Source organism: Copidosoma floridanum, unplaced genomic scaffold, assembly GCF_036245765.1.
Source record: "Copidosoma floridanum isolate Cflo_tuat_1 unplaced genomic scaffold, Cflo_Japanese_pri ptg000007l, whole genome shotgun sequence".
Taxonomy (NCBI): Eukaryota; Metazoa; Arthropoda; class Insecta; order Hymenoptera; family Encyrtidae; genus Copidosoma; species Copidosoma floridanum.
In genome coordinates, this window is record NW_028321884.1 from 2,925,184 (window position 1) to 2,947,469 (window position 22,286).

Below are 22,286 nucleotides of genomic sequence, written 5' to 3' on the forward strand. Positions count from 1 at the left end.
TTGCCGATTGGATCACGAAAGCTTGGAGCGCGCGAATTAGATTTGAGATTCTTTTTTTGCCCCAAAAACCAATTTCCATGTAAAAAAAGTGATGATCAAATTACAAGTGTCGTTGAATCGTACCAACGCGTTATTGCACAACTCCGATGGATCGATGTCCTGAAGGACTCTTGATGTTTTTTTTTCTTTCGGATATCTTCTAAATTTCATCATTAAACAATGAATTCCAGATCAATAAGAAAAGACTGATCACGAGGAGTGACGTACTTGAAAAAGAGGATCCCATTAAAAGGAAAAGAGCTTCGTGAATCCTCATCGGTAGGTAAGTGTATAGGTGTACCAACAATGCCCCGGTATACGTATGTATTATCCATACCCAACGTAGTAACCGTAGTCTCGTGCGAGGGCAAGTTGTACACCCATCGATCGAACAGTACAAACATTCCGGGATCCCGTGTGTGCGGGATTGTTGAACGTCAGTCCCGCCGAGCTTGCCGGAAAGTTTGCTGAACGAGGGAACGAAAGGAGAGAGCGGGGGAGGTAAAATTCCCGACAATTCAATTGCTGCAGTCAAAGAAACACAGAAAAGTCGCGCTTGTGCACACAGACGGGGAAGGTGGAGTGCACTGCACTGGAGCGGGAAGTTGTTAAAATTTAACGCCCCCCCCCCGCTTTCCTCGACTTATCGCGCACTCAACCGAAATGGAACGGCTGCTCGATCTTTCGGGACATCGCATCAACGTACACACACACACATATATATATATATAAATAGTCCACGTCGGGGGCGTTCGATTGTTCTCGGGTTGAATCAACAAGTATCTACAAAATCAGGGGCAAAAGTAACACCAGCGCGTTGACTACAGATCCCCAGACGAGCTGGTTAAATTAAGAGGCCAACGACTGGACAACCACACCGTGTACGTATATGTATGGACCAAGAGTCGGGAATATTGAATTTGCGTGCCTTCGACGGGGTGTCTCCGCGTCACTGGTTTTTTTCACGAGCGAGTGACTTGGCACCAGACGCCCGCCTCGTTTTATCTCCACGAGGGCCAAAAAAACGGGGGTTTGAGGGAGGGGCAGCTAATAAACATGCAGACCAACGTGCGTCCTTTGACGCAGTAGGTCGAAAGCAGCCCGTGAGAGTCGACGAACGGAAGAAAGATCATCGAATTGGCCAGTCCTCCCTCCTCTGGGCGAAATCGCTTGGAGGGGGACGGGGGAAGATGCAAAATACGTGAGGGGGTTGGTGCGCACTGCACCGGACGTAACGAATTTTCACGTATGAATAACAGCCGTTGTTACTCGCACGAGGTGGTAGTATGGGCTAGGTAGGTATACATAACAACGTATGCGTAAACAGGAGAGCGAAGTCTCCTTAAATCACGCGGCTAATGTCCCACCGCGCGCGTCAGAGACCAGAACGAGGAAAGCCCACCGTATATATACCCTACACGAACCACCCCCCCTGTAGACTGTAGAGGTGTCCCCTATAATAACCGGAGAAAACCCCGGCACGTATAACAAAACGACGACCCTCCCCATACACACACGTGCCCGAGTTTTATTCTCGCGCCTTCCTAACTCGCTTTCCATTACTGCGGTACGGAGCACACGCGTGCGTGGATGTGTTTGGGAGGGAGGGGGGGGGGCACAGAAACTGCCGGCACGGATTACTTTTGATGATTTAGGACGGCCGAGTGCCAGAGGCACACAAGCCCGCGTATATAATACATGCGCGTGGGAGGGGGGGGGGTTGTACCGTCGGAGTAGGTCTGGAAGGGTTTGCCTCGCGGCCGCGAAAACACATGGCGCAATTACGGGACGGAGGCGCGCGCAATTGCATCCTGCAATTTACAGGCTGGCGTTGGCTAGTTCGGTCTCCGATGCTGAGCAAGCAGCGTGCGTTATATAGCAACGGGAAATCGACGGAGAGAGAGAGCGAGGAGGAAGCGGATTAAAAAGCGGGGAAACTAGCTGAAAATATATAGAGATTGGCTCCCTCTCTGACTCGTTTTCTTTTTTTTTTTTTTTTTTTTTTTTTCTTTTGCCACTGCTGTTTGTTGGAGCTGCTACGCCGATGGGCTAGCGGCGACAAGAGATATGGCTCGGGACAAATGAAAAAAGGGGGGACCTCGAGGTGGTAGATATCGGGAGGAACCAGGAAAAAAAAAATTAAGGCGCATCGGGGCCAGCCCAAACCACCGACCGTCGTGGAAGGAGTTAAGTCTATCGGTAATCCCCTGACGGATCGAGGGGTGTACCGCGCTGCCGAGCGTTTTTCCTCCAACTGGCTTGGACCAGGGGCTATAGCGATACAAGTACAAAAAGTCCCCCCGGTCGGCGGCACTATACCGGATTGGACACGTAGGTGGCTCGAGCCAGAAGGGAAAATTAAATGGAAGGAGTAACGAGGGGTATCTACCGTATAGACAAAACCTCTCGATTGCGGGGCGAAAGAGCATCGGGTGCCAAGTAATTTTGCGCGGATTCTCGCCCCATTGTATAAGAATATCGATCAGACGGCGTAGCCCCGATATCGCGTCTATCCGTTTGCCCATCTACTCCATGGTCTCGAAAGCCTCGGTTGTCGTATGACCACCCCTTTGCACAATAACACGCGGACCGAGAGGCTTAGCTCCGGTTCGTATACGCGCCCTGGCTGAGGAGGAGTTGCAAATAAACTCCGGATCCAAGTTCAATAAGAGCTCTCCGAGTGCACTTTTTGCCGAGATATTCCCCCCGGGGCGAATCGGAATGCGATGGAAAAGTAATTTTCCCCGTTGGCGCGTTTTATACAATTATCCATTCCTCCGCGGTCTATTGAACACCACTCTTTTTTTTTTTTTTTTTTTTTTGCCTTTTCCGGTCAGAGTCGACCGGTTTTATAAAAATCGAAAACCCAATCTCCATACCTCCGAGCCAAGAGAGTATATATAATATACCTCGAGCGGCCGAAAGGATGATTGGCAGATGTCGAATCAATCGCTCGACTGCTCGCAAGGAGCGCGCGTCCATCTCCCATTTTTTTTTTCCCTCCACCGGCTTGCTTCGGGGATATATATATGAGAAGAGGAGAACTTTCGAGCTACGCAAAGTATACTTAAGGCGCGCGGCTTCGGGAGTCCGAGAAAATCGACGAAGCGAAGGAGCGGGGCACCAACACCGCCACCTAAATTACTGCCTAATAAGACCCTTAAAAGTTCCCAGCTAAACTCAGCGCTCATTTGGGTGACAAGCTCGCCAAAGTTACCAACTGGCCCGTCCCGTTTTCGTCCTTTTTATGTATATATATATGTGCGTAACTTTCAGGGACCGGCCCTCGATTTCACTCCGCTATCCGTAACTTTCTTCCTGCAGGTACAACTGCCGATCCGAGTCGAACTTGTTAATCGGCTTATTATAACTCGGGAGGGGGAGAGAGAGAGAGAGTACCGCGAGTACTGATTCATCGAAGAAAGTTGAGCCGGCAATAAGGACAATAACGGCAAACTCCGAGTTTGACTGCGAGAGGGTGAGGGGAAACAATGGTCGGTGTCTGCCATTGTTTTTCGGTTACGCTATAGGCGGTTACTGTTGGCGGCGCAGTTTTGTAAAATCGTAACTTGCTGGTGACAAGCGCAACTGAACAAAAGTTTTGATTCTTGGAGGTAAACGTATGGTATTACCAAAGACCGGATCATTGTGGAACTACGAAATGGCGCGTCCGACTATAATCGCATCGTACTACTTGTTTTGGTCTGATCCACTGGCCACAACGAAAGATATGGACATGTGAGCTTCTTTTACGCTTATAATAGACTAAAATATTCGATTCCCATATGGAAACGGAAATCAATTTGTTTTGTTTCTATTTTCAAACGAGAATATCGTATCCTCCAGCATGTATTATATTATTACTCTTGTTGTTGTAATCTCCTAACGAGGGACCGAGTAAACTCTCGTCGCAGTTGGAAGTTAGTTCCAACTCGGCCGTGAAATATTCATCAGGGTCTCAGCCTGTCATCCAAGTGAAAGGGTAGTCCTTTGAGCGCTACTTGAAAACAGCCACTGCTTTTTTTTTTTTTTAAGAGGAGCAACGAGTATACTCGCGCAGATCCCTCCATCAATATAGAGTTAGCAAGTAAGTCCCGTTGAATAATTGCCGCCTGGACGCACGAGAAGACGGAAAAAAAGAGACAGAAAGGGGGGGGAGGGAGAAAAAGGCGCAGCAAGTTGACTTGCATAAATTTTCCCAGCACAAAAGGTAGGACATTCTCATTAGGGTAAAAATTGGCCTTGCACCTATATATACACGTATACACTGCTCTTGGAAGGAGAGTGTCTATACAAAGGGTGGGGAGGGTCAGTAAAATGCCGCCGTCGTATAAAACTGTACACGCCACAGCGGGAGCATCTTTCTTGAAAGCTTTTAGAGCGTAAACTGCATCGCAATTTACTTAAACTACCGTAGCCGCTTCTTTCATCGAATATACCTACTCGCGTGTACATGTGTATATATATGTACCAGAGCACAATCTTCGCAGCCACGACCATTACTGCCATTACGGTCTTTGATTCGCTCCCTGCGGAGCATCGACTGTGCCCCACATATACACGTGCTTTTTGTTTTCTCCCTTTCCCACACACACGAGCGAAACAACCCAATCTTCTCCGTTTTCCCGTGCTTTCGGCGCACACGCAGTCCTCTCCCGCTTGGACTTCCGCTCTCATTTCCGGATCTTGCCCCGTTTAGCCGACTCTCTCAGTGGGGGTATGTACCGTGTGTGGCTGCCGATTCGGAGGGGGGAGGGGAGAAACGAGGCCAAACTCCGCGTGTTTATCCTTCGGCTCCGCGTATTCCCTGATACCGTGTATACGTACGCGCGAGAAGCTCAATGAGGATATTCCCCTTTGGTGCGGCACCTCAAAGCCCAAAAGTCAATTTACTCGGCGCGATCGAGAATTTCACGGGCCTTTGCTGCAACCGTGCAGCTATAACTTTCACATCTCACGGATGACGCACAAGGATTTTGCTCCCCTTGTATTATATATATACCTCTTAAAAGCTCGACAAATCGGATCATCGGTTCGGTGCTCTCGAGTGGGATATCCCTCGTGCTTATTACTTGAAACGGTGTAAACAAGCGGTTAACAAAAAAAAAACAAACAAAGGAATATATCGTTATATATAGAGTGCCCGTACATATATATATATATGTGTGTGTAAAAGTTGGGCTGTTACACGATCCCTTTCTCGATCCACTCATCCTCGAGCAAATCCGGCGCGTAAACCGAACCCTTTTTATACACCAAAGCGCTCCGAAGCCGCGGTAAAACACAAAAGCAACAAACTTCTCCAAACTCGATCCAGCTCCGTGTACATGCGCGTGTGAACAATGCACCGTGTGCATACCAAAATCGATCCCCCCCCCCCTTGGAAGTCAAGTGTACGCATACATCGGAGGAGTATGGGGTCCGGCGGGGGACGCGGGTCGACACCAAGAAATCAAATGTTTTCGAAAGTTTCCTTCGGGGTTGGAGGAAAGTCAAAACTGCTGGTGTTGCCACGGTCGAGCGTAAAAACGGAGCCTCGGCTGTCGCCCCGATATAGCTGTCGGGGGGAGCCCGTGTATGGATCGCTTTCGGAAACTACTGTAAATCCGGGGCCGCTCTCGACGAAGAACTCTCGGGCGAACCGATATCTGTGCTCACCTCCCAATGTGTCCAGTATTGATAAAAATGTAGCCAACGCCGTGTACAGGTATATTCAAGGTGTATACCGCTATGACGGGTTACGGCAAAGCGTGAACGAAGCGCGTGTAAGGTACAATTTAATTAATCGATGATAAAACGCTGGGCCGAAGCGCGGTGTGTTGCTATAAGAGAGCGTGGTATCATAATTTATGGCTTGGGTATGGCCATCTCCACCGCAGCTGGTGCTCGGAGGGGTGAGATCGGGGAACTCGGATTTTTCCGTTTATTTAATTAATTCGGCACATTTCTTTTTTTTTCTCCCCCGGCGTAATCTCCTTTGCCGAGCTTAATTTCGAGCTATTTTTCCCGCGAGTTTGTATCTCGGCTTATACGCGTCTCTGTTTCGCGGATCACCGAGGTGAGCTCTGCTGATTGCGCCGGATACGGCCGATGGCGCTGATTTATCATCGAACCCAGCAGCTACTGTCTTGATTTTCATGCCAGGTATTTTTTTTTTTTTTTTTTTTTTTTTTTTTTCACAACCATCGAACAAACTGGAAATCAAATAACCTCCGGCTGCCTTGGCTCGACTTCTTTTATCATGCATTTTTTGCATAACGATCGATTAAAACTTTGCTTTTTACCGATCGCCAACGATACTAATGACAATCATGTATATAAATGAGGCTCGAGAGGGAGGAATAAGTCCCGGATCGGAAGCAACTTTCTTCAACGCTTTGAAAAAAAAAACCGAGTAATGGAAAAGTTGTCGGGGAGCAAAATAGTTATCCTCGAGGTTCCCTTTGAAAAATTTATACGGGCGGTACACGCACGGCGAATCCATCCGAGGAAATAGGACCCTCCGCGTCATTATTCACTACAAGGACGTCTTTCGAGCCACTTTCCACAAATTATTTCATTTGCGAGAGCCCATCGAGGGTATGGCGAAAAAAAAAAAGATACGATTCCAGGGGAGTGAAACTACGAGCCGATTTCTCCTGCGGCTCTCCTTCGCAACGACATTACACCGGATGAAGCGTTTCGGTGCTTCTTGAATTTTATAATCGCACTTGGAAAAAAGGCCTCTGCCCTGCTTTTTCTTCGATTTCATTACCACTTTGCGTTGTCATGGCCTCCTTTTTCCGAGGGTTGTGGTTACACGCAAAATTAAAAAAAGCGTGTAAGGTGTCACGGGACATTACTTAGCGAAAGCTGATCGTTAAAATCTCACTTGGCTCCGGAGAGCCTAATCATACGGAGGAAAATAATTTTGGTTGTCGCGAGATGAAAAATTATAAAGCTAAAGTATACATCGATCAAACACCCCTGTTATCGTAACGTTATGTATAGGTTTCACATCTTCAATAAATGTGTATTTGCTTTACAAAACAAACGTTACATCGAGTCGACGAAGCTGCATTACTTTAGAGTACAACGCAAAAAGTCATTTACACGAAGCTCCAGTGCAAAGTAGTTCAGCAGCATCGTATAAATATTGTCGTCGCGTATACACAAGCGGAGCTCTTGACATATAGGTATACACACAAACGTTGCAAGCACAACAATCGGAGCTCCTAATGCCAACGGTATCGCTGAATATATTCAAGTTTTATCGAGTTTGGAGTTATATTACTTGCTGCGTTGCCCCTCCGTGTAATATATTGTCACTCGAAACGTAAAAATGTATATTAAAACACACGATCCGCGTATACCAACAACTTCGGCAGTTGCTACAACGAGAGCCCAATAAATTCCAAGAGCGCCCTCGAACGCGCAAAATGTCCATTTTCATTCGAAATCGATACGGCATTAACTCTCCCGTTTCTCCGTGTATCATCACGGCCAGTCTTTTCGGCTCCCCATCTACTGTATATATAACAATATACGGAATATAATGATAACTTGGCTCGCATTATTCACCGTGTAAAAATATAAAAGTCGATCTCCCCCCCCCCTCTCTCTCTAAGTATTTGTTCGAGCCGATTTCGCTGTAAAAGCTGCAGCAGAGCTCGTGCAATTATCCACTCTGGGTCAAAAGCACACGTGTGAATGTGTAGCTATGCTTTTGTAAAAATCTTTCGTAAGTACCGACGTATGTGCAAATGAAAACGGGGAATGCGAGCCAGTGAAATCCATTACTTTTGCGCGGGCGTACCCTTCGAACGTTCCGTGCATACACACCACCGGCAATTCTCTCTCTGACGATCCGTGCAAATGTTTCCCTTGGCCAAATTCAACCACCAATAATACCCCCCCATCCTTCTCCTGCCCCTCTCTCCATGCCTACTCCGTTATATTCACTGTGTGTGTGTGTGTACGAAAAGACCTTTGTCGGCGCATCGTCTCTCGGTTGGCGGAGTGGCTCGATCTACCGATATGTTGCTTGTTGTACATTTTCCAGGGCCATTGTCTCCCTTTTGGCGCCTCTCCCCGAGTAGTGCCAGAAACATCCAACTCGGCGAGCCCGACAACTTTCCCCCCCCCCCGTCGCAAACTCCCTCCTCTCTCTCTCCCTATATACTGTTTATTCCAAATTTTTCGTCTTGGCTATCGCACGTCGCGAATTTTCCATCCCAAAGTGTCGTTTGTTTTTTTCCCCCCTTCAAATTCGCGAGAGGGGGATGGAGAACGTACGCAAGCACCAGAACAACTGGAGCGCGAGTTTCTTTCCCTCCCCCCTCAGCTCGGGCCACTTGTTTCCGCGAACAACGGACCCATTGTCCGCGTCCGAGTCTCCACTTTTCGGTCAGCGTGTCTTTACAGGGGGCCGACCCGCGCGTGCTATAAACCCCCCCTTCCATCCCCCGTCGTTCCCGGGCGCTTCTTTTGCCGGCCCGATGAATGCGCGAAAACTCGAGCCCCCCTCGGGGGAAAAAAAAGAGATGAAAGTGCACGAAAGAAAACTTGTAATTAGAGTGGAAGAGGATGTAGGAAGATGGGTGGGTGGGGGGTGAAAAAAAGAAAAGATACGTGGGGTGGAAGAGGGCAGGCGGACGTGTATAATAGGGCGACTCGAAAGCCCGTGAAGACTCTGATGCCGAGAGTGATGATGGGCAAAGGGTGGGTGCGTGCGTGGGCGTACGAAGAAAAGACGAGCGCGCGGAGAATTTCGTCCCCTGGCCTTTGTTATCATGCACATAGGGGAGAATTTTCTTTCTTTTCGTCCGATTCCCCGAGTTGTGTGTGTGTGTGTTTTTTTTTTTTTTTTTTCAAATCAGTATGCAGCTGGTATCTACACGTAGACACAAAAGGCAGGGTCGCGCACCGCTGGAATTTTTTCATACAATGCGCCATCCGTAAAAGATTACAATAATAATAAGGGCGCAACTTCTAGTTATCATATTTAGAAGCGTAATACCCACCCCCGGCACAAGGGAGGGGAACGATATATTTCCGGCTTCTTGGATGAGTGTGTGTGTTTTATCATTTTTTTTTTTTTTTTTTTTTTTCAGCTCCTTCGGCCGCAAAGGTGGGCTTGAAACAAAAAAAAAAAACAAAAAAAAAATAGCCGTGGCGCGGGTGATGAAGCGTTTAGCTCGAGAAGCATGTACGTGCCTAAAAGTACAATGCAACGGGGCGCGCGCGTACAAGCCGATAAGGGGAAAACGCTCTCCCGTGCACTTTTCGCGAGAAACGCTCATTAAGGACCCCCCCCCCTCGCGCCGAGTCAGCGAAAATGTAACGGCGTGTTTATGCGAGGGGGTAAGTAATAGAAAAAAAAAAAAACGCGCCGTATATATATATATCATGTGTATTTAAGGAGGGAAAGGGGAGGAAATAATAACGGCAAGTGTGTGGCGCAGGCCGCTCGCGCTTTTAAAAAGATGAAAATACTCGGTTTGTTTGAGTAAAAATTTTTCACCCGCCGACCGCTGGAGAGCAAAAAAAAAAAATATATAATTCAAGCCCCCGCACCGTTGTGCCTGCACGTATATAATGCCGAGTGCTCCCCAGAACAAGTTCTTTTCAAATTTAATTTTGAATGGACGCGCACTCCTCGATCGCGATGTTGCTCTGTTTTCTCGTTTTCAACCTCTACGATGGAGATGGTGAAAGTAGCTCCTCCTCCGAGGATCGGGAGTTTTGGGAAGCGGAGGACGACATGACGTAATAAACAAAATTAAAACGCAGTTAAAAAGAGGAAGGGAGAGAGAGGGAAGGCTTTGTTAAAACGAAATTAGGTCGTCGGCGAGAGGCGCTAACAGATTTTTTTTTATTTTTTTTTATTTTCCCAACTCCCCCTCGATTGCTCTCTTTGCCCGCCGTCGTTGTTGTCGCCGACAGCACTAGGCGTATTATGCACAGCGCAAAGCTAATTGGTGCTTTGAGGCGCGCTGCGATTAGGCTTTAAAACCGCACGGCGCTCGTGATGAAATTTCACGCTCGCGACGCTGGGGTGCGCGGTGCCGAGGGAAATTATGCAAAAACCGGCGCGTGTGATGTTGGCTGCCTCCACCCCTTTTTTTTTTTTTTTTTTTTTTTTTTGTTTTTTCATCACCGCGGTAACGCGATGTTTGCCCCAGTCCCGAATGCTCGTCGAAAACAAAGTCATTTTATGCGCCGTCGGGTGAATTTAGCTGCCCGTCGGCAAACATTTGCCCGCCCGCGCGCGCAAGACAAATATCAGGAGATCGACGGCCAAGGCGGGAGGGGACGATTTTCTCGCGCGCCTCTGCGCGCTAATTAAAACTTTTGTCGGACCGCGGGGTGAGAAGGGGAAACGTCACTCGACCTATGGTTATACCGCTTAATATGCTCCCTTTTTCTCTTCGTCTCGCACGCGCGGGGGAACTTGGCTTTTTAATGGAAATTAAAGCTTTTCACGGGATCCCTCGGCGTGATGCCTGGCGAGGTATTAATTTCTTTTTCTCCTTTTTTTTTTCTCTCTTTACCACCCCTCCCCCTCCTTCTCCTCGTCCTTTCAACGAGAGTTTGATAAGTTTCCAAGTTCCGTGAATGGGAAGGCTAATTACAAGTCCGATCCTCCCCCCCGACAGTGCCAGCGATGCCAATATATATATGCACCTTTTTTCCTCCACCGTCCGAATGGAATCCCGTCCATATTTTGCGCGGGTGGTTTTATCGGTTTAAAAATCCAGTTACAGCTCTCGGGGCGGGGGGTTGCTTTTGTGATTCAAGCTATTTCGCACGTGCGATGGATTTTGATGAGTTTGCTCGCGAGCCGAGCCGTGTTTGCCTTTCCCCGGTGTTTACCTGCACTCGCGCGCGAGATTAGTTAGGCAAAGTTTGCCCGCGAGCGTAAAATTTTTTGGGGAGGGGAGGGGTAGCGACGACTTTTCGTACGCAAACAAAACGCAAATATGGGGGGGTGCTTTAAGGTGCGGATCGATTATTCGTGTTACATGTGTTTTTTTTTTATCTTCCCATCCCCTTGTTTTTGAAAACCAAAGCGTTTGCCGTGGGCCAAGCGATTAAAGGAATTTACATGTATTTGCATCGGCTGCCTCTGCACCGAACGGAGGGGGCGAAAACCAAATCGTCCCCTCACGCTCGTGCTCCTACTCGAGCAAGGGTCTCAGATGTGTCAAAAGGCTATACATGAAACTAAAACAAAAAAGGGATCGCTATTTCCGCAGTCTTAAATTGAGCCGCGGAATGGAAAAAGCGCCGGAACTATTTTTTCGGCTTAAAACAAAAAAAAAGAGAAAAAGGGGAGACGACAAAGGATGTGGTAGTATCAAATCCACGGGTATGACCGGAAAATTGAATGGTTTTTCAATTTCGGGTTGATGGGTCCGAAACTCGAACAATCGGCGTATATATATATATTGTACACAGCCCCCCGTGAAATCAGCCTAGGGCGTATATTAGCCGGACGTGAAGAAAAGAGGCAGGAAAAAAGCGTCGGGCCGCGTACGTGGGAGGCGTACGCGATGTATGATTTTTTTAAGCGAAAAAGCGAAAACTCACCGGCGAACAGAAGGCTCAAAGCAAGAAGGATGCTCCTCATATTTCTAGGCGCTCTTGTCGGCTCCGCGGCCACTTTGTCAGCATCGTCGACTTGTATTTTTCTTTATTCCTTCTTTCCTCCCTCGGTCCTGTGCGTATATAGCCGGCTCACCTCTTCCGTCTCCCCTCCAAAGTGCCCATGTCCACCTGCACTCGGGTCCTATAACGGTATCGGCCAACGACAGAGAGAGAAGAAGAAAAAAAAAGCTCTCTCTCCTATCTCCTCTGCAGCATCAGTGGTTACACTCGCGCACACACACAAATCACACACACACACACACTGTTGAGGTATGAAAGAGCAAGGAGCGCACACACGCGCGCACTTTCTCGCCGCTCGTCACGCTCGAGCACTTTGGACAGATTTTCCCCGTGGATTTACCGAACGCAGGCGGAGAGAGCCAATCTCTCGTGTGCCGTCGAGCACGTAATTCCTCCCTATCTCCCCCTTCTTCTCCTCTGTTTGTATTCAACCTGCTTTTTACCGGGCTCTTAATTTCCTTCGACAACGGCGCGCCGGCATCAGCCGGACGCCAGTCTGGCCGGCTCGGATTTACGGGCGAGCGCGGGGGAGGCGGCCAATTTGTTCTCCCGTCGAATTAGTTCACGGGAAAACGACACACGCGCGAGAGAGAAAGTGTTCAAAAAAAAAAAAAAAAAAAAAAAAAAAAAAGAGAGAGTTCGAGTTTGACTCTGCCACCGACCTCCCTCTCTCTCTTTTTTTTGCTTCTGGCCCAACGCAAACTCACTCGCGTGGACGCTTCGTTAGTGCCGTGAGGTCCTTTCTTGCACCTGGTGCTTCCCTCCTCCTTCTTCTGCCGAGGCCAAGCGGTGCACTCCGATCGTCTCTCTGCAACACATAACACAGAGAGTGCCGACGGTGAGTCAACTTGAATACAATGTCTACCCTGATGTACTTGGATGCGCGGGGGCTGGAGATAAATGACGGGGGGGAAAAAGGATGATGCAAGGGCTCGCCTACCCAAAGTTTGTACGCCCCGACCGTGTATATCAGCGAGTTTAATTTTAAACCCTGCACTCTACTGTACACCTGCTTACTCGTATATACTTTGCAAGGCCCCAAAGATACGTATCCCCGTTATTTTCGAAACAAAAGGGGGTGGCAATGCCGAAACTTAAATCCATCCACGAGCAAGAGGAAAAAAAAAAAAAAAAAAAAAAACAACAACTAATGAAAAGGATCCATCGCGGACACAACGAAAGGCAAGTGCATAAATTTCCCTCCACCCTCGGGTGCCGCGCGAGATCTCAATAACGCGATCCAGTAGGGCATTAACGTCGGATGAAAAGGCGGTGGGGGCTGACACGCGTTAGGCAAAATATACGCGGAGAGGTACCCTTCGAGGATCACAGGAGGAGGGAGGGGAGGAAACAATGGCTGGGCCAAAAGGAAAACAGACAACGGGTGGAAAAGCACTCGATGCTACATATATACTACAAGACACTCACACGCGTCGAGGTGTACAATAAATCACCGGCAGTCGGGCGAAACTTTCCCCGAAGAATAAGAAGCCATCGAGAGGGCCACAAGCAAACAATAACGAGGGGGTGGGGGTGGGGGGGGAGGTACGCGCGCGTGCTTCGCACCTATATAGTTGGGTGTGCGCTGTGCGCGCGGTCGTGTATGTATCTGTCGTCGGGCCGGCGCGAGCTCGCGCGAGTACCGGATCGTGCGACGGTGCGGCCGAGACTGGGGCGCAACCCCGGTGGTACACCCGTGTGGGTAGTGGGCTTGCGCAAGCGCGCGGGCCGCCCGGATAATCTCCGGGGGTGCACGCGCCGGGTGGAGGTATACGCCTGGTACCGCGTGGACTCGCGATCTGCGATTTAACAATCGGTCGGTGTGCAGGCGCGCCTATAACCAAACTATACTGGAGCTAGGGGTAGTACGTGAGGGTCTTGAGGGACAGGGGCTGCACTTACCCGAGGGTGTGTACATCTTTCATACATTGTTTAGCGATATCGGCGGTTCAGGGCGATCGACTTTCGAGAGCTTACCTATGGGGTTTCCCAAATATTGGGGGTTCCGAATATCGAATGGAAAGGGGGAAAAAATGGTTTTTCGTTCTCAATATTCGAGGTTTCCCGGGTAAATTAATACGTCCCGGAGACGGACGAGCTGTCGAATGAATTTAATTTGTTATTTTTCGTGCACGAGCGCGTGCGAGCTCCGCGAGTAAATAAATAAGTAAGAGAGGCAGGTCGAGAGTGAAGAGAGGGAAGAAGGGATGGTTTTAAATTAAATTCCGCTGCCCACTCGGGTTGAAAGGGACATCAAAACAATGGGCGGGCTTATGAATTTTTATACTTACACACAGGTTTGTATACGCATGTATAAATATATTCAGGAGCGAGTGGGGCTCCAAGTAGAAAGAACCAAGTATTAGTCGGACGGACCTTAACCGAGTGCTTCGTTATGCTTTTATAATAAACCATATAGGCTTATGATAATTGTTCTTTATTTCTTTGTTCATCCACATTTGTTAATTTTAACGGTAAGTTGTCCTTTTCAAAGATCGATTCATTATCTTTGCGAATGGCACACGGGCCGAATAAAATAAAAAAGTTGTGCATTTTCTTTGTTTATCCAAGGCATAAACTGTTTGGCAGGTAATTATTTTCGAAAATTGTGATCTCGTACGTCTAAAGAACACTTTTAAAATGAATGCACTTTTCGGAAAAAAAAAAAACACCAAACATTGCTGGAAAATACCATTGAGTGTGGGGGATTTCCACCTCGAGTCGTCCGAAATCCGTGCAACCGGCTGTTTTTCGGTGAAAATAACCAGCTTTTAAAACAAACGGTAGTATAACACCCAAGAGAGAGAGAGAGAGAGAGAGCTCGAAAAGGGTTTAAGTTTCAATTAATTCCACCGCGATAATACCACGGGATTTCAAGAGCAGCACTATTATCGGATTAGGTTCTCTCCCCGGCTATCAAGCCCATTCTTCCTCATAATGCATGCATTATGCTTAGATTACGTGAATTTTCAGGGTGTAAGTACAGCCCACGCACCTATACTCGAGAGCTCGAGGGGTGAGGAGCCTATACCCACGCGCGTTTTATTCGACTCAAGTTGGAATTAGGTGCTCCATCTTTCGCTCTTTTTGGCTTATTTTTTCATCTTTATTATCGAGCAAACGCACGGAGCGTAACTGCACCATGTTACTGCCGGACTTTCAATTCCAAATTAATCCGTGCTCGGTTAGCAAAGATCTGGAATCCCTTTGCACGAATAAGCGTTCATGTACCTGCATTACGTTCAAAACAATTAGTTTGACCAGCCAGCGTGCATTAGCCGACCGTAAGATATTCCTATACGTACTCCTAGTATACACGGACCAACCCAATATCCGAGGACCATAGCATACACACCCACACCTTGGCGGTATACGTATCCTGTTTGTATTGTCACGGTATCCATAGCCTCTACCTCTGTCGATGACAATGCACTTAGTGTTTCACAGAAACGTGTGTGTGTGTCCTTCTCGTGTGATTTTAATTTTTTGATTCAACGTCATGCATTCGAGAGAGAAAAAACCTTGCTAGTTTTTCGAAACGTGTAAACTCTCGCAAAAAAGAAACGGAAAAAGAGAGGGAATACAAGCACGTGATGGAGTAGGATTTGACTGTGACTCCTTGGGGACGGCTACAAGGTATACCGGCACTGATGAGCGTCATCCAAGTATATACAGCTAGGGAGACGAGTAAATGCCGCCGATGTGTATACATACAGGAATGAGAAAGCGTCGCGTCCGGGGACGTTTTAAACTCGTCTCTTGTGTGACTGAAGGGGGGAAAGCACCGCCGAAGCGGGTGGAAAAGAGGAGGAAAGAAAAAAGTAAAGTAATGAAATCGGGGGGAGACTGCAAATCAGCACATACCTATGTACAAATGTAGGATGAGGAAAGTTGATATCCATACGTGCTTGCAAGCTCGGCTGGAAAGTGCCAAAACAAGGTTTTACCCAAGATTTTATTGTCAAACCACGTACTGATTACTCCCCCCCCCCTTCCCCCACCCATCTTTTTGTCTTTTAATTCAAAATCAGAGTGGAAAGACGCTAATGAGTAGTGGATTTCTTCCGAGACTTCTCGGAGTAAAAGAATATTACGATTTGGTACAAACCAGAATTCATTAAGTACCTTATTTAATTTCTATATCAAGCTTGTATAGTACCTAACAATTTGAATTTAAATTACAGATAACATGAACGAGAGCTTGCACATCCATGCAAATAAGACTATTATGTGTATACATTTGTTACCAAAGCAAAGAGTGTTTTGAAATCTCGAGATGTTTAGGAAGTTCAAAAAACCTGGAAATCTCAAAGTTTGATGTATCCAATTCGCTCCGTACAACATTATTTTTTTTTTTTTTTTCTATATTATACACGTGAGAGCAGTATAAGTTTATATTATGATGTCAACCAGAGATTAAAGCTAATGAAAACGTGCTTTATTTCCAAGAGAAAGCTTTCCCTCCGTGTAACATCCCTTATGTAACTTCTGTCTCTTCCGACTCCCCTTTTATTTCATCAAAAAATAACAACAATAGCTACCACGTCACGGATTGGCGTAAGCGCGACACGATACAGCCAACTTTTCGTTCGTTGCGCAATATCAATTATTGGCGTTAATTAAGGGACGCACGCGTCATTGTATATACACGTGATGAACCAATCCGCGCTTCCCTACATGTGATATGTATGCGAACGTGCAGGAGCACGAGGACGGATAATTTTTCGAGCACCCGAATTTTTGCCGTGTTTTTATTTCACTTTTCCAAACAGCAAAAACAAATAAACTCTAATTTCATTTGGCCCTTCTACCGCGCCCCTCTCCGATGCTCCATCTGCGAGACTCTGTGTGTACGAGAAATATATTGCGTTTCACTGTTATCATTTACCATTCCACGGCTTTGTTTTTTTTTTTTTTTTTTTTCCGTTGTTAAATATATTTTTTAGCACTGCGGATCGAATAGTTGATGAATTTCCAGTTCTGAGGTTCAAGTCGAGGAGCAGTAGAGCGAGGAGTATGTAACATATAAAATTGGAAAAAGAAATTTAATATCGACGAGGCGCGGCACGTGTGTGTACGCGTGCTAGCACCCGCAGAGTACAATATGTACCTATTTGCACACGCGGCATACCACGTGGTGGTAATGTTTTTTCAGAGCTCTAACACATGTATATATGTATAGAGTTTGCGCTCGAAATATTTCGCTATTTTTGTTTTGTCCACCCCCCCCTCTCTCCTTTTTATCGATGGGTGTTTTCCTCATTTCGAAAATCCAATTTTCCCGGTAATCGATTTCTCGCCTGTCTCGAGAAGTGCAATTTGTCAGACATCACGCATCTCTGTTGAAATTGCGAAATTTAATCAACTTCCGTTTTATCTCGAATATAATTACACACCATACTCCGCGGTAAAGGAAACAATATCGTGGCGTTGACAGGCAGCCGCCGCAATAAAAATGGAAGAAAAAAAAAAAAAAAAAAAAAAGAAAAATAAAGAGCTCGAGGCTGTCCGCGTGACATTTATATTAATTTAGCAAAGCTTATACGCGCGCAACTGTTAACAACAAGGAAAAACAGTGAATGCAGTTTCTTCCTCCCGCGCGCGTTTTCGCTGGAAAAATGTTTTCCCCGGTCCACTTTGACGAACCATCAGCCCACTCGCCGTTCTTTCCTCGCGCTTTTACGTAACGCGAGAAATCGCATACCCACGCGCTCACATGCAAAAAAAGGGAGATAGAACAGAGGCGCAATAATGAACGTATAATTGCTCGGGTCGTTTTATTATAGCGACTCCGGTGCGTACGTGTATATTCATGTATAACGACGCGGTAGCGACTTTTTTTTTTTTTTTTTTTCTCGTCATCTGCAATAATTCACAGTCCCCTGCTCCTTTTCAGTCGCGGCGCTACAGAGTCGCTCGAAATTGATGGAGTTATTATTATATAACTCTCGAGAGCTGCCGCAGAGCGCAAAGTGTACGTATAAAGGAGGGGAGGACCGTACGTATATATGTATAGACACGCACTTGCCGAGCTTCTTTTGCTCGCATAATAAATGTCCCTTTCATGTTGCCTCCCTCGCGCATTGAAAACCTAACGATACTTTACTCCCCGCACACCACTGCGGGCGTTATTAATTTCCCGTACAATGTGTACTGTGCTTTTTTAATACTTCATCGCCCATCGATGATTAAATTGACGGGGAATACCGAAAAACGCTACAACGAGGAGGAGTGACGTGAGCGGGAAGGGGGAATAACAACGGATAAAGCGATACGCAAATGTCGAATTGCGGCTGAAAAGAGAAAAGTTGTCGAGTTGCGGCTCAGTAACAGTCCTATTCAATTCAACATAAATTAGAAAACGAAGCTTATCGTTTAGCCGCAACTCGACACTGATTAAACGCTTACTTTTACTCGAGCCGCAACTCGACATCAGCCAAGCGATAACCAGGGGATTAATTAGTCGAACTTGTACATGCACGTTTTATCCACCGATGCGTTGTGTTTTTTCAAAAGCACGACTCCTATCTCTCTTTTTTTTTTCACGCGCTCTCGTTCCCGACACGAAAGTACTCGCATCAATATACGCATTAAAAAAAACCTTATCAGAGACGCGTAGGTGCCCACGTGCATGCGTATATAAATAATATAAATACCGGTCGCCCGCGTTTTGCAAATATTTATTCCGCGATAATAGCCCGCGCGAATTTATTGCGCCCCGTAATTATGCGCGCAAATCGCTCGCGCGGCAATAAAACACTCGCGAGCCGATAAGTAAACAAAGGGAGGAAAAAATAAAAAAATTTGCCCAACTGCAGCACAGTATTGTACGGGTACGGGGGAGCAAGTTCCGGTAACTCGCTTAGAGGAGATTAATTTATGCAGAGAGTCTCGCATTTTCAAAAGTGATACCCGGCCGGAATTTCAGTACAGTCCCGAGCACTGCCGGCTGATTTAAACCAGCGCATTAGTCAGCCCTAATCCAATTAAGACCGAAATTTTACTCCAACCGGAGAGCAGCGAAGAAGGGGGGGGGGGGTAGAAGAATGATCACGATCATGTAAGGCATCTGGAGACACACTCGCGATATTATACATCTCTCCACGGACTCGTTACACGTGTGTATAATGCGTACGATTCGTCCTTGTCGCCGTATGAAATTCCAGGTCTTACTCTTTCTCGTGTAGGTAAGTATATACACGTCCTTTTCCCTGCCTCATCAAATTTTTCTCGTCCTCCTCGTGCAGCCACACACACACACACGTGTGCGTATGAAATACGTAAATTCGCGATTCCGTGGAAATTGTCGGGAAGGAAAAATGTCATTGTCAAGCTTATACGCGGGAGCGGTTGGAGGGTAGGGGGGGGAGAGAGAAAAAAACGTCGGGCTTGGATACTAGCCAACCACTTACAGCCATGTATATATATGTACGTGGAGCTTTTTGTTATGCTCTGCTATTTTGCCGTATGTCCATGTGTGTACATACATACCACGTAGGGGAGGGGGGGGGAGGGTAGGTAAGAGGGTAGTTATCCAAAATATCAAACTACCTGAAACTTGTTCTCTCCTTTGCCCGCAACCCCATAAAAATTTACAACCACCTTTCTCCCTTCGTTCGCAGTAAAAGCTCCGTAGCGGGATAATATAGTCTTTTAAAAAAAGATCCTTTATTTTTACTTCCCCGACTACTTTTCCGCGCATCCCGGTGTATATACATCAAACGTCCCTTTTTCCCATTATATTTTCTCTCTTGCTCCCCCCGCACTCGGATGGAATATTATTGTTACTGCCTCTCGTCGCTTTACCGCTACTCCATTATACAGCCAAGGGAGAGGACAAACAAAGTTAGAGATTGGGTTGATGCGTGTTTTTCAGCGAAACACCTGCACTCGAAGCTTTTTTTTTTTTTTTTTTTTTCCGCAAATGGTAAAACAAAAGATTTTCTTGTTTTTCACCAAGGGCAGTAACAAATCACAAAGCGCATCGAATCATGATATGCCTGCCCACTTGTTTGACGCCCGTGAATGAACGAACAAGGCCTTTTTCACCCGCCTTGTCGAGGGTAGCTTTTTTGCGAAAAAGAATTTTTCCCTCGAAAATCAAGACCAAGTGCTTTTTTCCCGCAGGACAGCGCGTGAAAACACGAGTGACAAACATTTTGGGGCTTTTTTTTTTTTTTTTTTCTTTTTCGAGCTCACGCCCGAAAGAGGACACGCGCGCTGATGGGTTGTGTGTGTGTGTGCACAGCAATCTCCAGTACACATGTGTGTGTACACTGTGTCCGTGTCGTCGTCGCTCAAGCTCTCTGGCAGAGGGTCCGCTTTGGTAATTGACAAGTTGACAGCCGAGCCTCTTTTCATACGTGTACTACCTATATGTGTACATGTACGTCGAGACCAAGAGCTACTGTACTTATATATGCGCGTGTGTCAAATGCTAAAGAAAAACGTGTGCTTCCTCTCCCTCTCTCACATCACTCCCATCGAGGCCCTTTTTCAATTATCATTATCATTATTGTTTGCCATCGTGCATTACGTCTAAGTAAAATGAACACGAGTAGTGCCGTATTATTATTATTATTCTCATTACTATTATTACTATTATTATTATCATCATCATAAACTATGGAGTTATGGCTTTTTGTTCCTTTCACTCGCGTCTACATGATAGATAATGCATTACCTTGTTGTATACTTAAAGCCGCTTATGTTTACAGAAACTAGTATGTCGATCATATATTATATTAAAAGCCATTACCGCCCTCTCGCAAAAGTATACCGTGCAAAATGAAATATGTACATTTTAAGCTGTTGCCGTTTCGTACTGTGATGAAAATAAATGTCGAGGGTAATCGGCACCAATTTTTTATTTTTTATTTTTTTTTTTTTTTTTTGCTACTATTATTTGCTTACTCGTTAAAACTCGACGTGTACGATCGTTTGCGCTCGGACGACAAAATACCACGTTTCCATAGCGAGAGAGTTGTTTAACTCTTTTTTTTTCTCTCTCTCTATTGATTGGAAAACATTTTTATTTCTATAAAATTCAATGGCGCCAAAGCTTTTTGGAAAAATTTTACCAAAAAGTAAGTAATAGTGTAGAAGTTAGCGCTAAAGGCAACACACGTACCGACTTCTTGTTTGCAGCGCGATAGGTATACCTATACATGAAAGATAAATCTCAGCGATTTCCATGGTGTTGATTGGCATGAATTTAATTTTCATAAAAATCTTCTCTATACGTTGGTACACCTAACAAGTCGAGTGGTTAATTTTCATTCGTAATTACCGATGATCGAGCGAGTCCGAAATTTTGCAACAATCAGGTCCTCAGTTGACCGATATTTTGTTTTAAAAACTACCTGTAAGTACTATACCAATGGTTCGAGTGACTTTTTTTGCATAGATGAGCTCTCCCGGGGCCATTATCATTTAGACTCTGTGTACAAACCGACAATTCAAAGTAGCAAAAATGATCGCGTACAAATATACATATAATTATGTGGTGTACCGACACGTCCACTTGAGACAAATACGCGGAAGTTTTAATCGGGGAAACGAAGCGCAAAACATCTCCCTCTGCAGGTGTTACGACCCTTCGGAGGAAACGAGGCAAAGAAAACGGGACCAGATGAGGGAAAAAAGCGGTATACCAAAAGGGTACGAACACGTCTATATAGGTATATTATATGTACTTACGTTGGGGGGTGGGAAGGCTACAAAAATGTGCGTCAAACTCCCGGTGATTTATAGCACCCCATCGGAGGAACAAGCTTTCCCTCACACTCCCGTGTATATATACGAATGGCGGTACGGGGGGTTCTTTGTACGCATGAATTGTAAAGCTCGTTTCTTTTTCCCCGCCATAAATACACGGGATCTTGCGAAGGTTTCGATAAAAGCAATAACAATTTTTGACTTCCCCATTGGATGTCAAGTTGTCCGATAAAAAATGTTATTCGGCTGTTTATGAAAATCGCACGCGTAAAAAAGTACATTACGCCACCCTAGGGAAGGAGAGCGGCCGTTCCTTCTTCTCGAGTTGATCGGAAATACCATGGTGATCCTCGTAAATTTTTTTTTTTTTTTAATGGGTATAACGTTACTTATACAAAATTATCGAAATCACGAGTGCAGTGATTCGTTTATCTTCTCATTTAATCGAGTGTACCCAATAATGTTATTTTGATCAATTTTCCAAGTTTATTATATTTATCAACGTGATGACTAATATTTTTTTTTAATCATTTACAGAGAAAAGAAGGAAATCAATATACTTTCCGCACGTATCAGAGTTTATTTTAAACAAGTGATTATATATCCGTATAAAGTGTAGCGATGACTCTAAGAAAAATGTCTCTAATTGTATATACACACGTTATAAAATATATTTTTGAATGTTGCATCATTATACTTTTGAAAGATTAGCACGTTTATCAACACTTAGCTGTTTGAAACTATAAAAAACATATCCGGTTAATCATTCTTGGGAATAAGTACTTAGTATACACACGTTTTGAATGTATATTATCTAATTTGTTTTTTATAATTAACCAGCAGAAAATCCATCCAACGAAATACTCAATGTTTTGATAATG

At 45.8% G+C, this 22,286-nt stretch overlaps 1 protein-coding gene across 1 annotated transcript in view; it reads right to left on the bottom strand.

The window, feature by feature from the left end:
- LOC106636822 (zwei Ig domain protein zig-8) overlaps positions 1–11,905 on the bottom strand; it is a 28,478-nt gene extending 16,573 nt beyond the window's left edge. Inside the window, exon 1 of the mRNA XM_014349354.3 lies at positions 11,611–11,905. Coding sequence (XP_014204840.1) covers positions 11,611–11,650 — 40 coding nt within the window. The 5' untranslated portion in view covers positions 11,651–11,905. The remainder of the gene's footprint in view (positions 1–11,610) is intronic.
- Between the last annotated feature and the right edge of the window lie 10,381 nt (positions 11,906–22,286).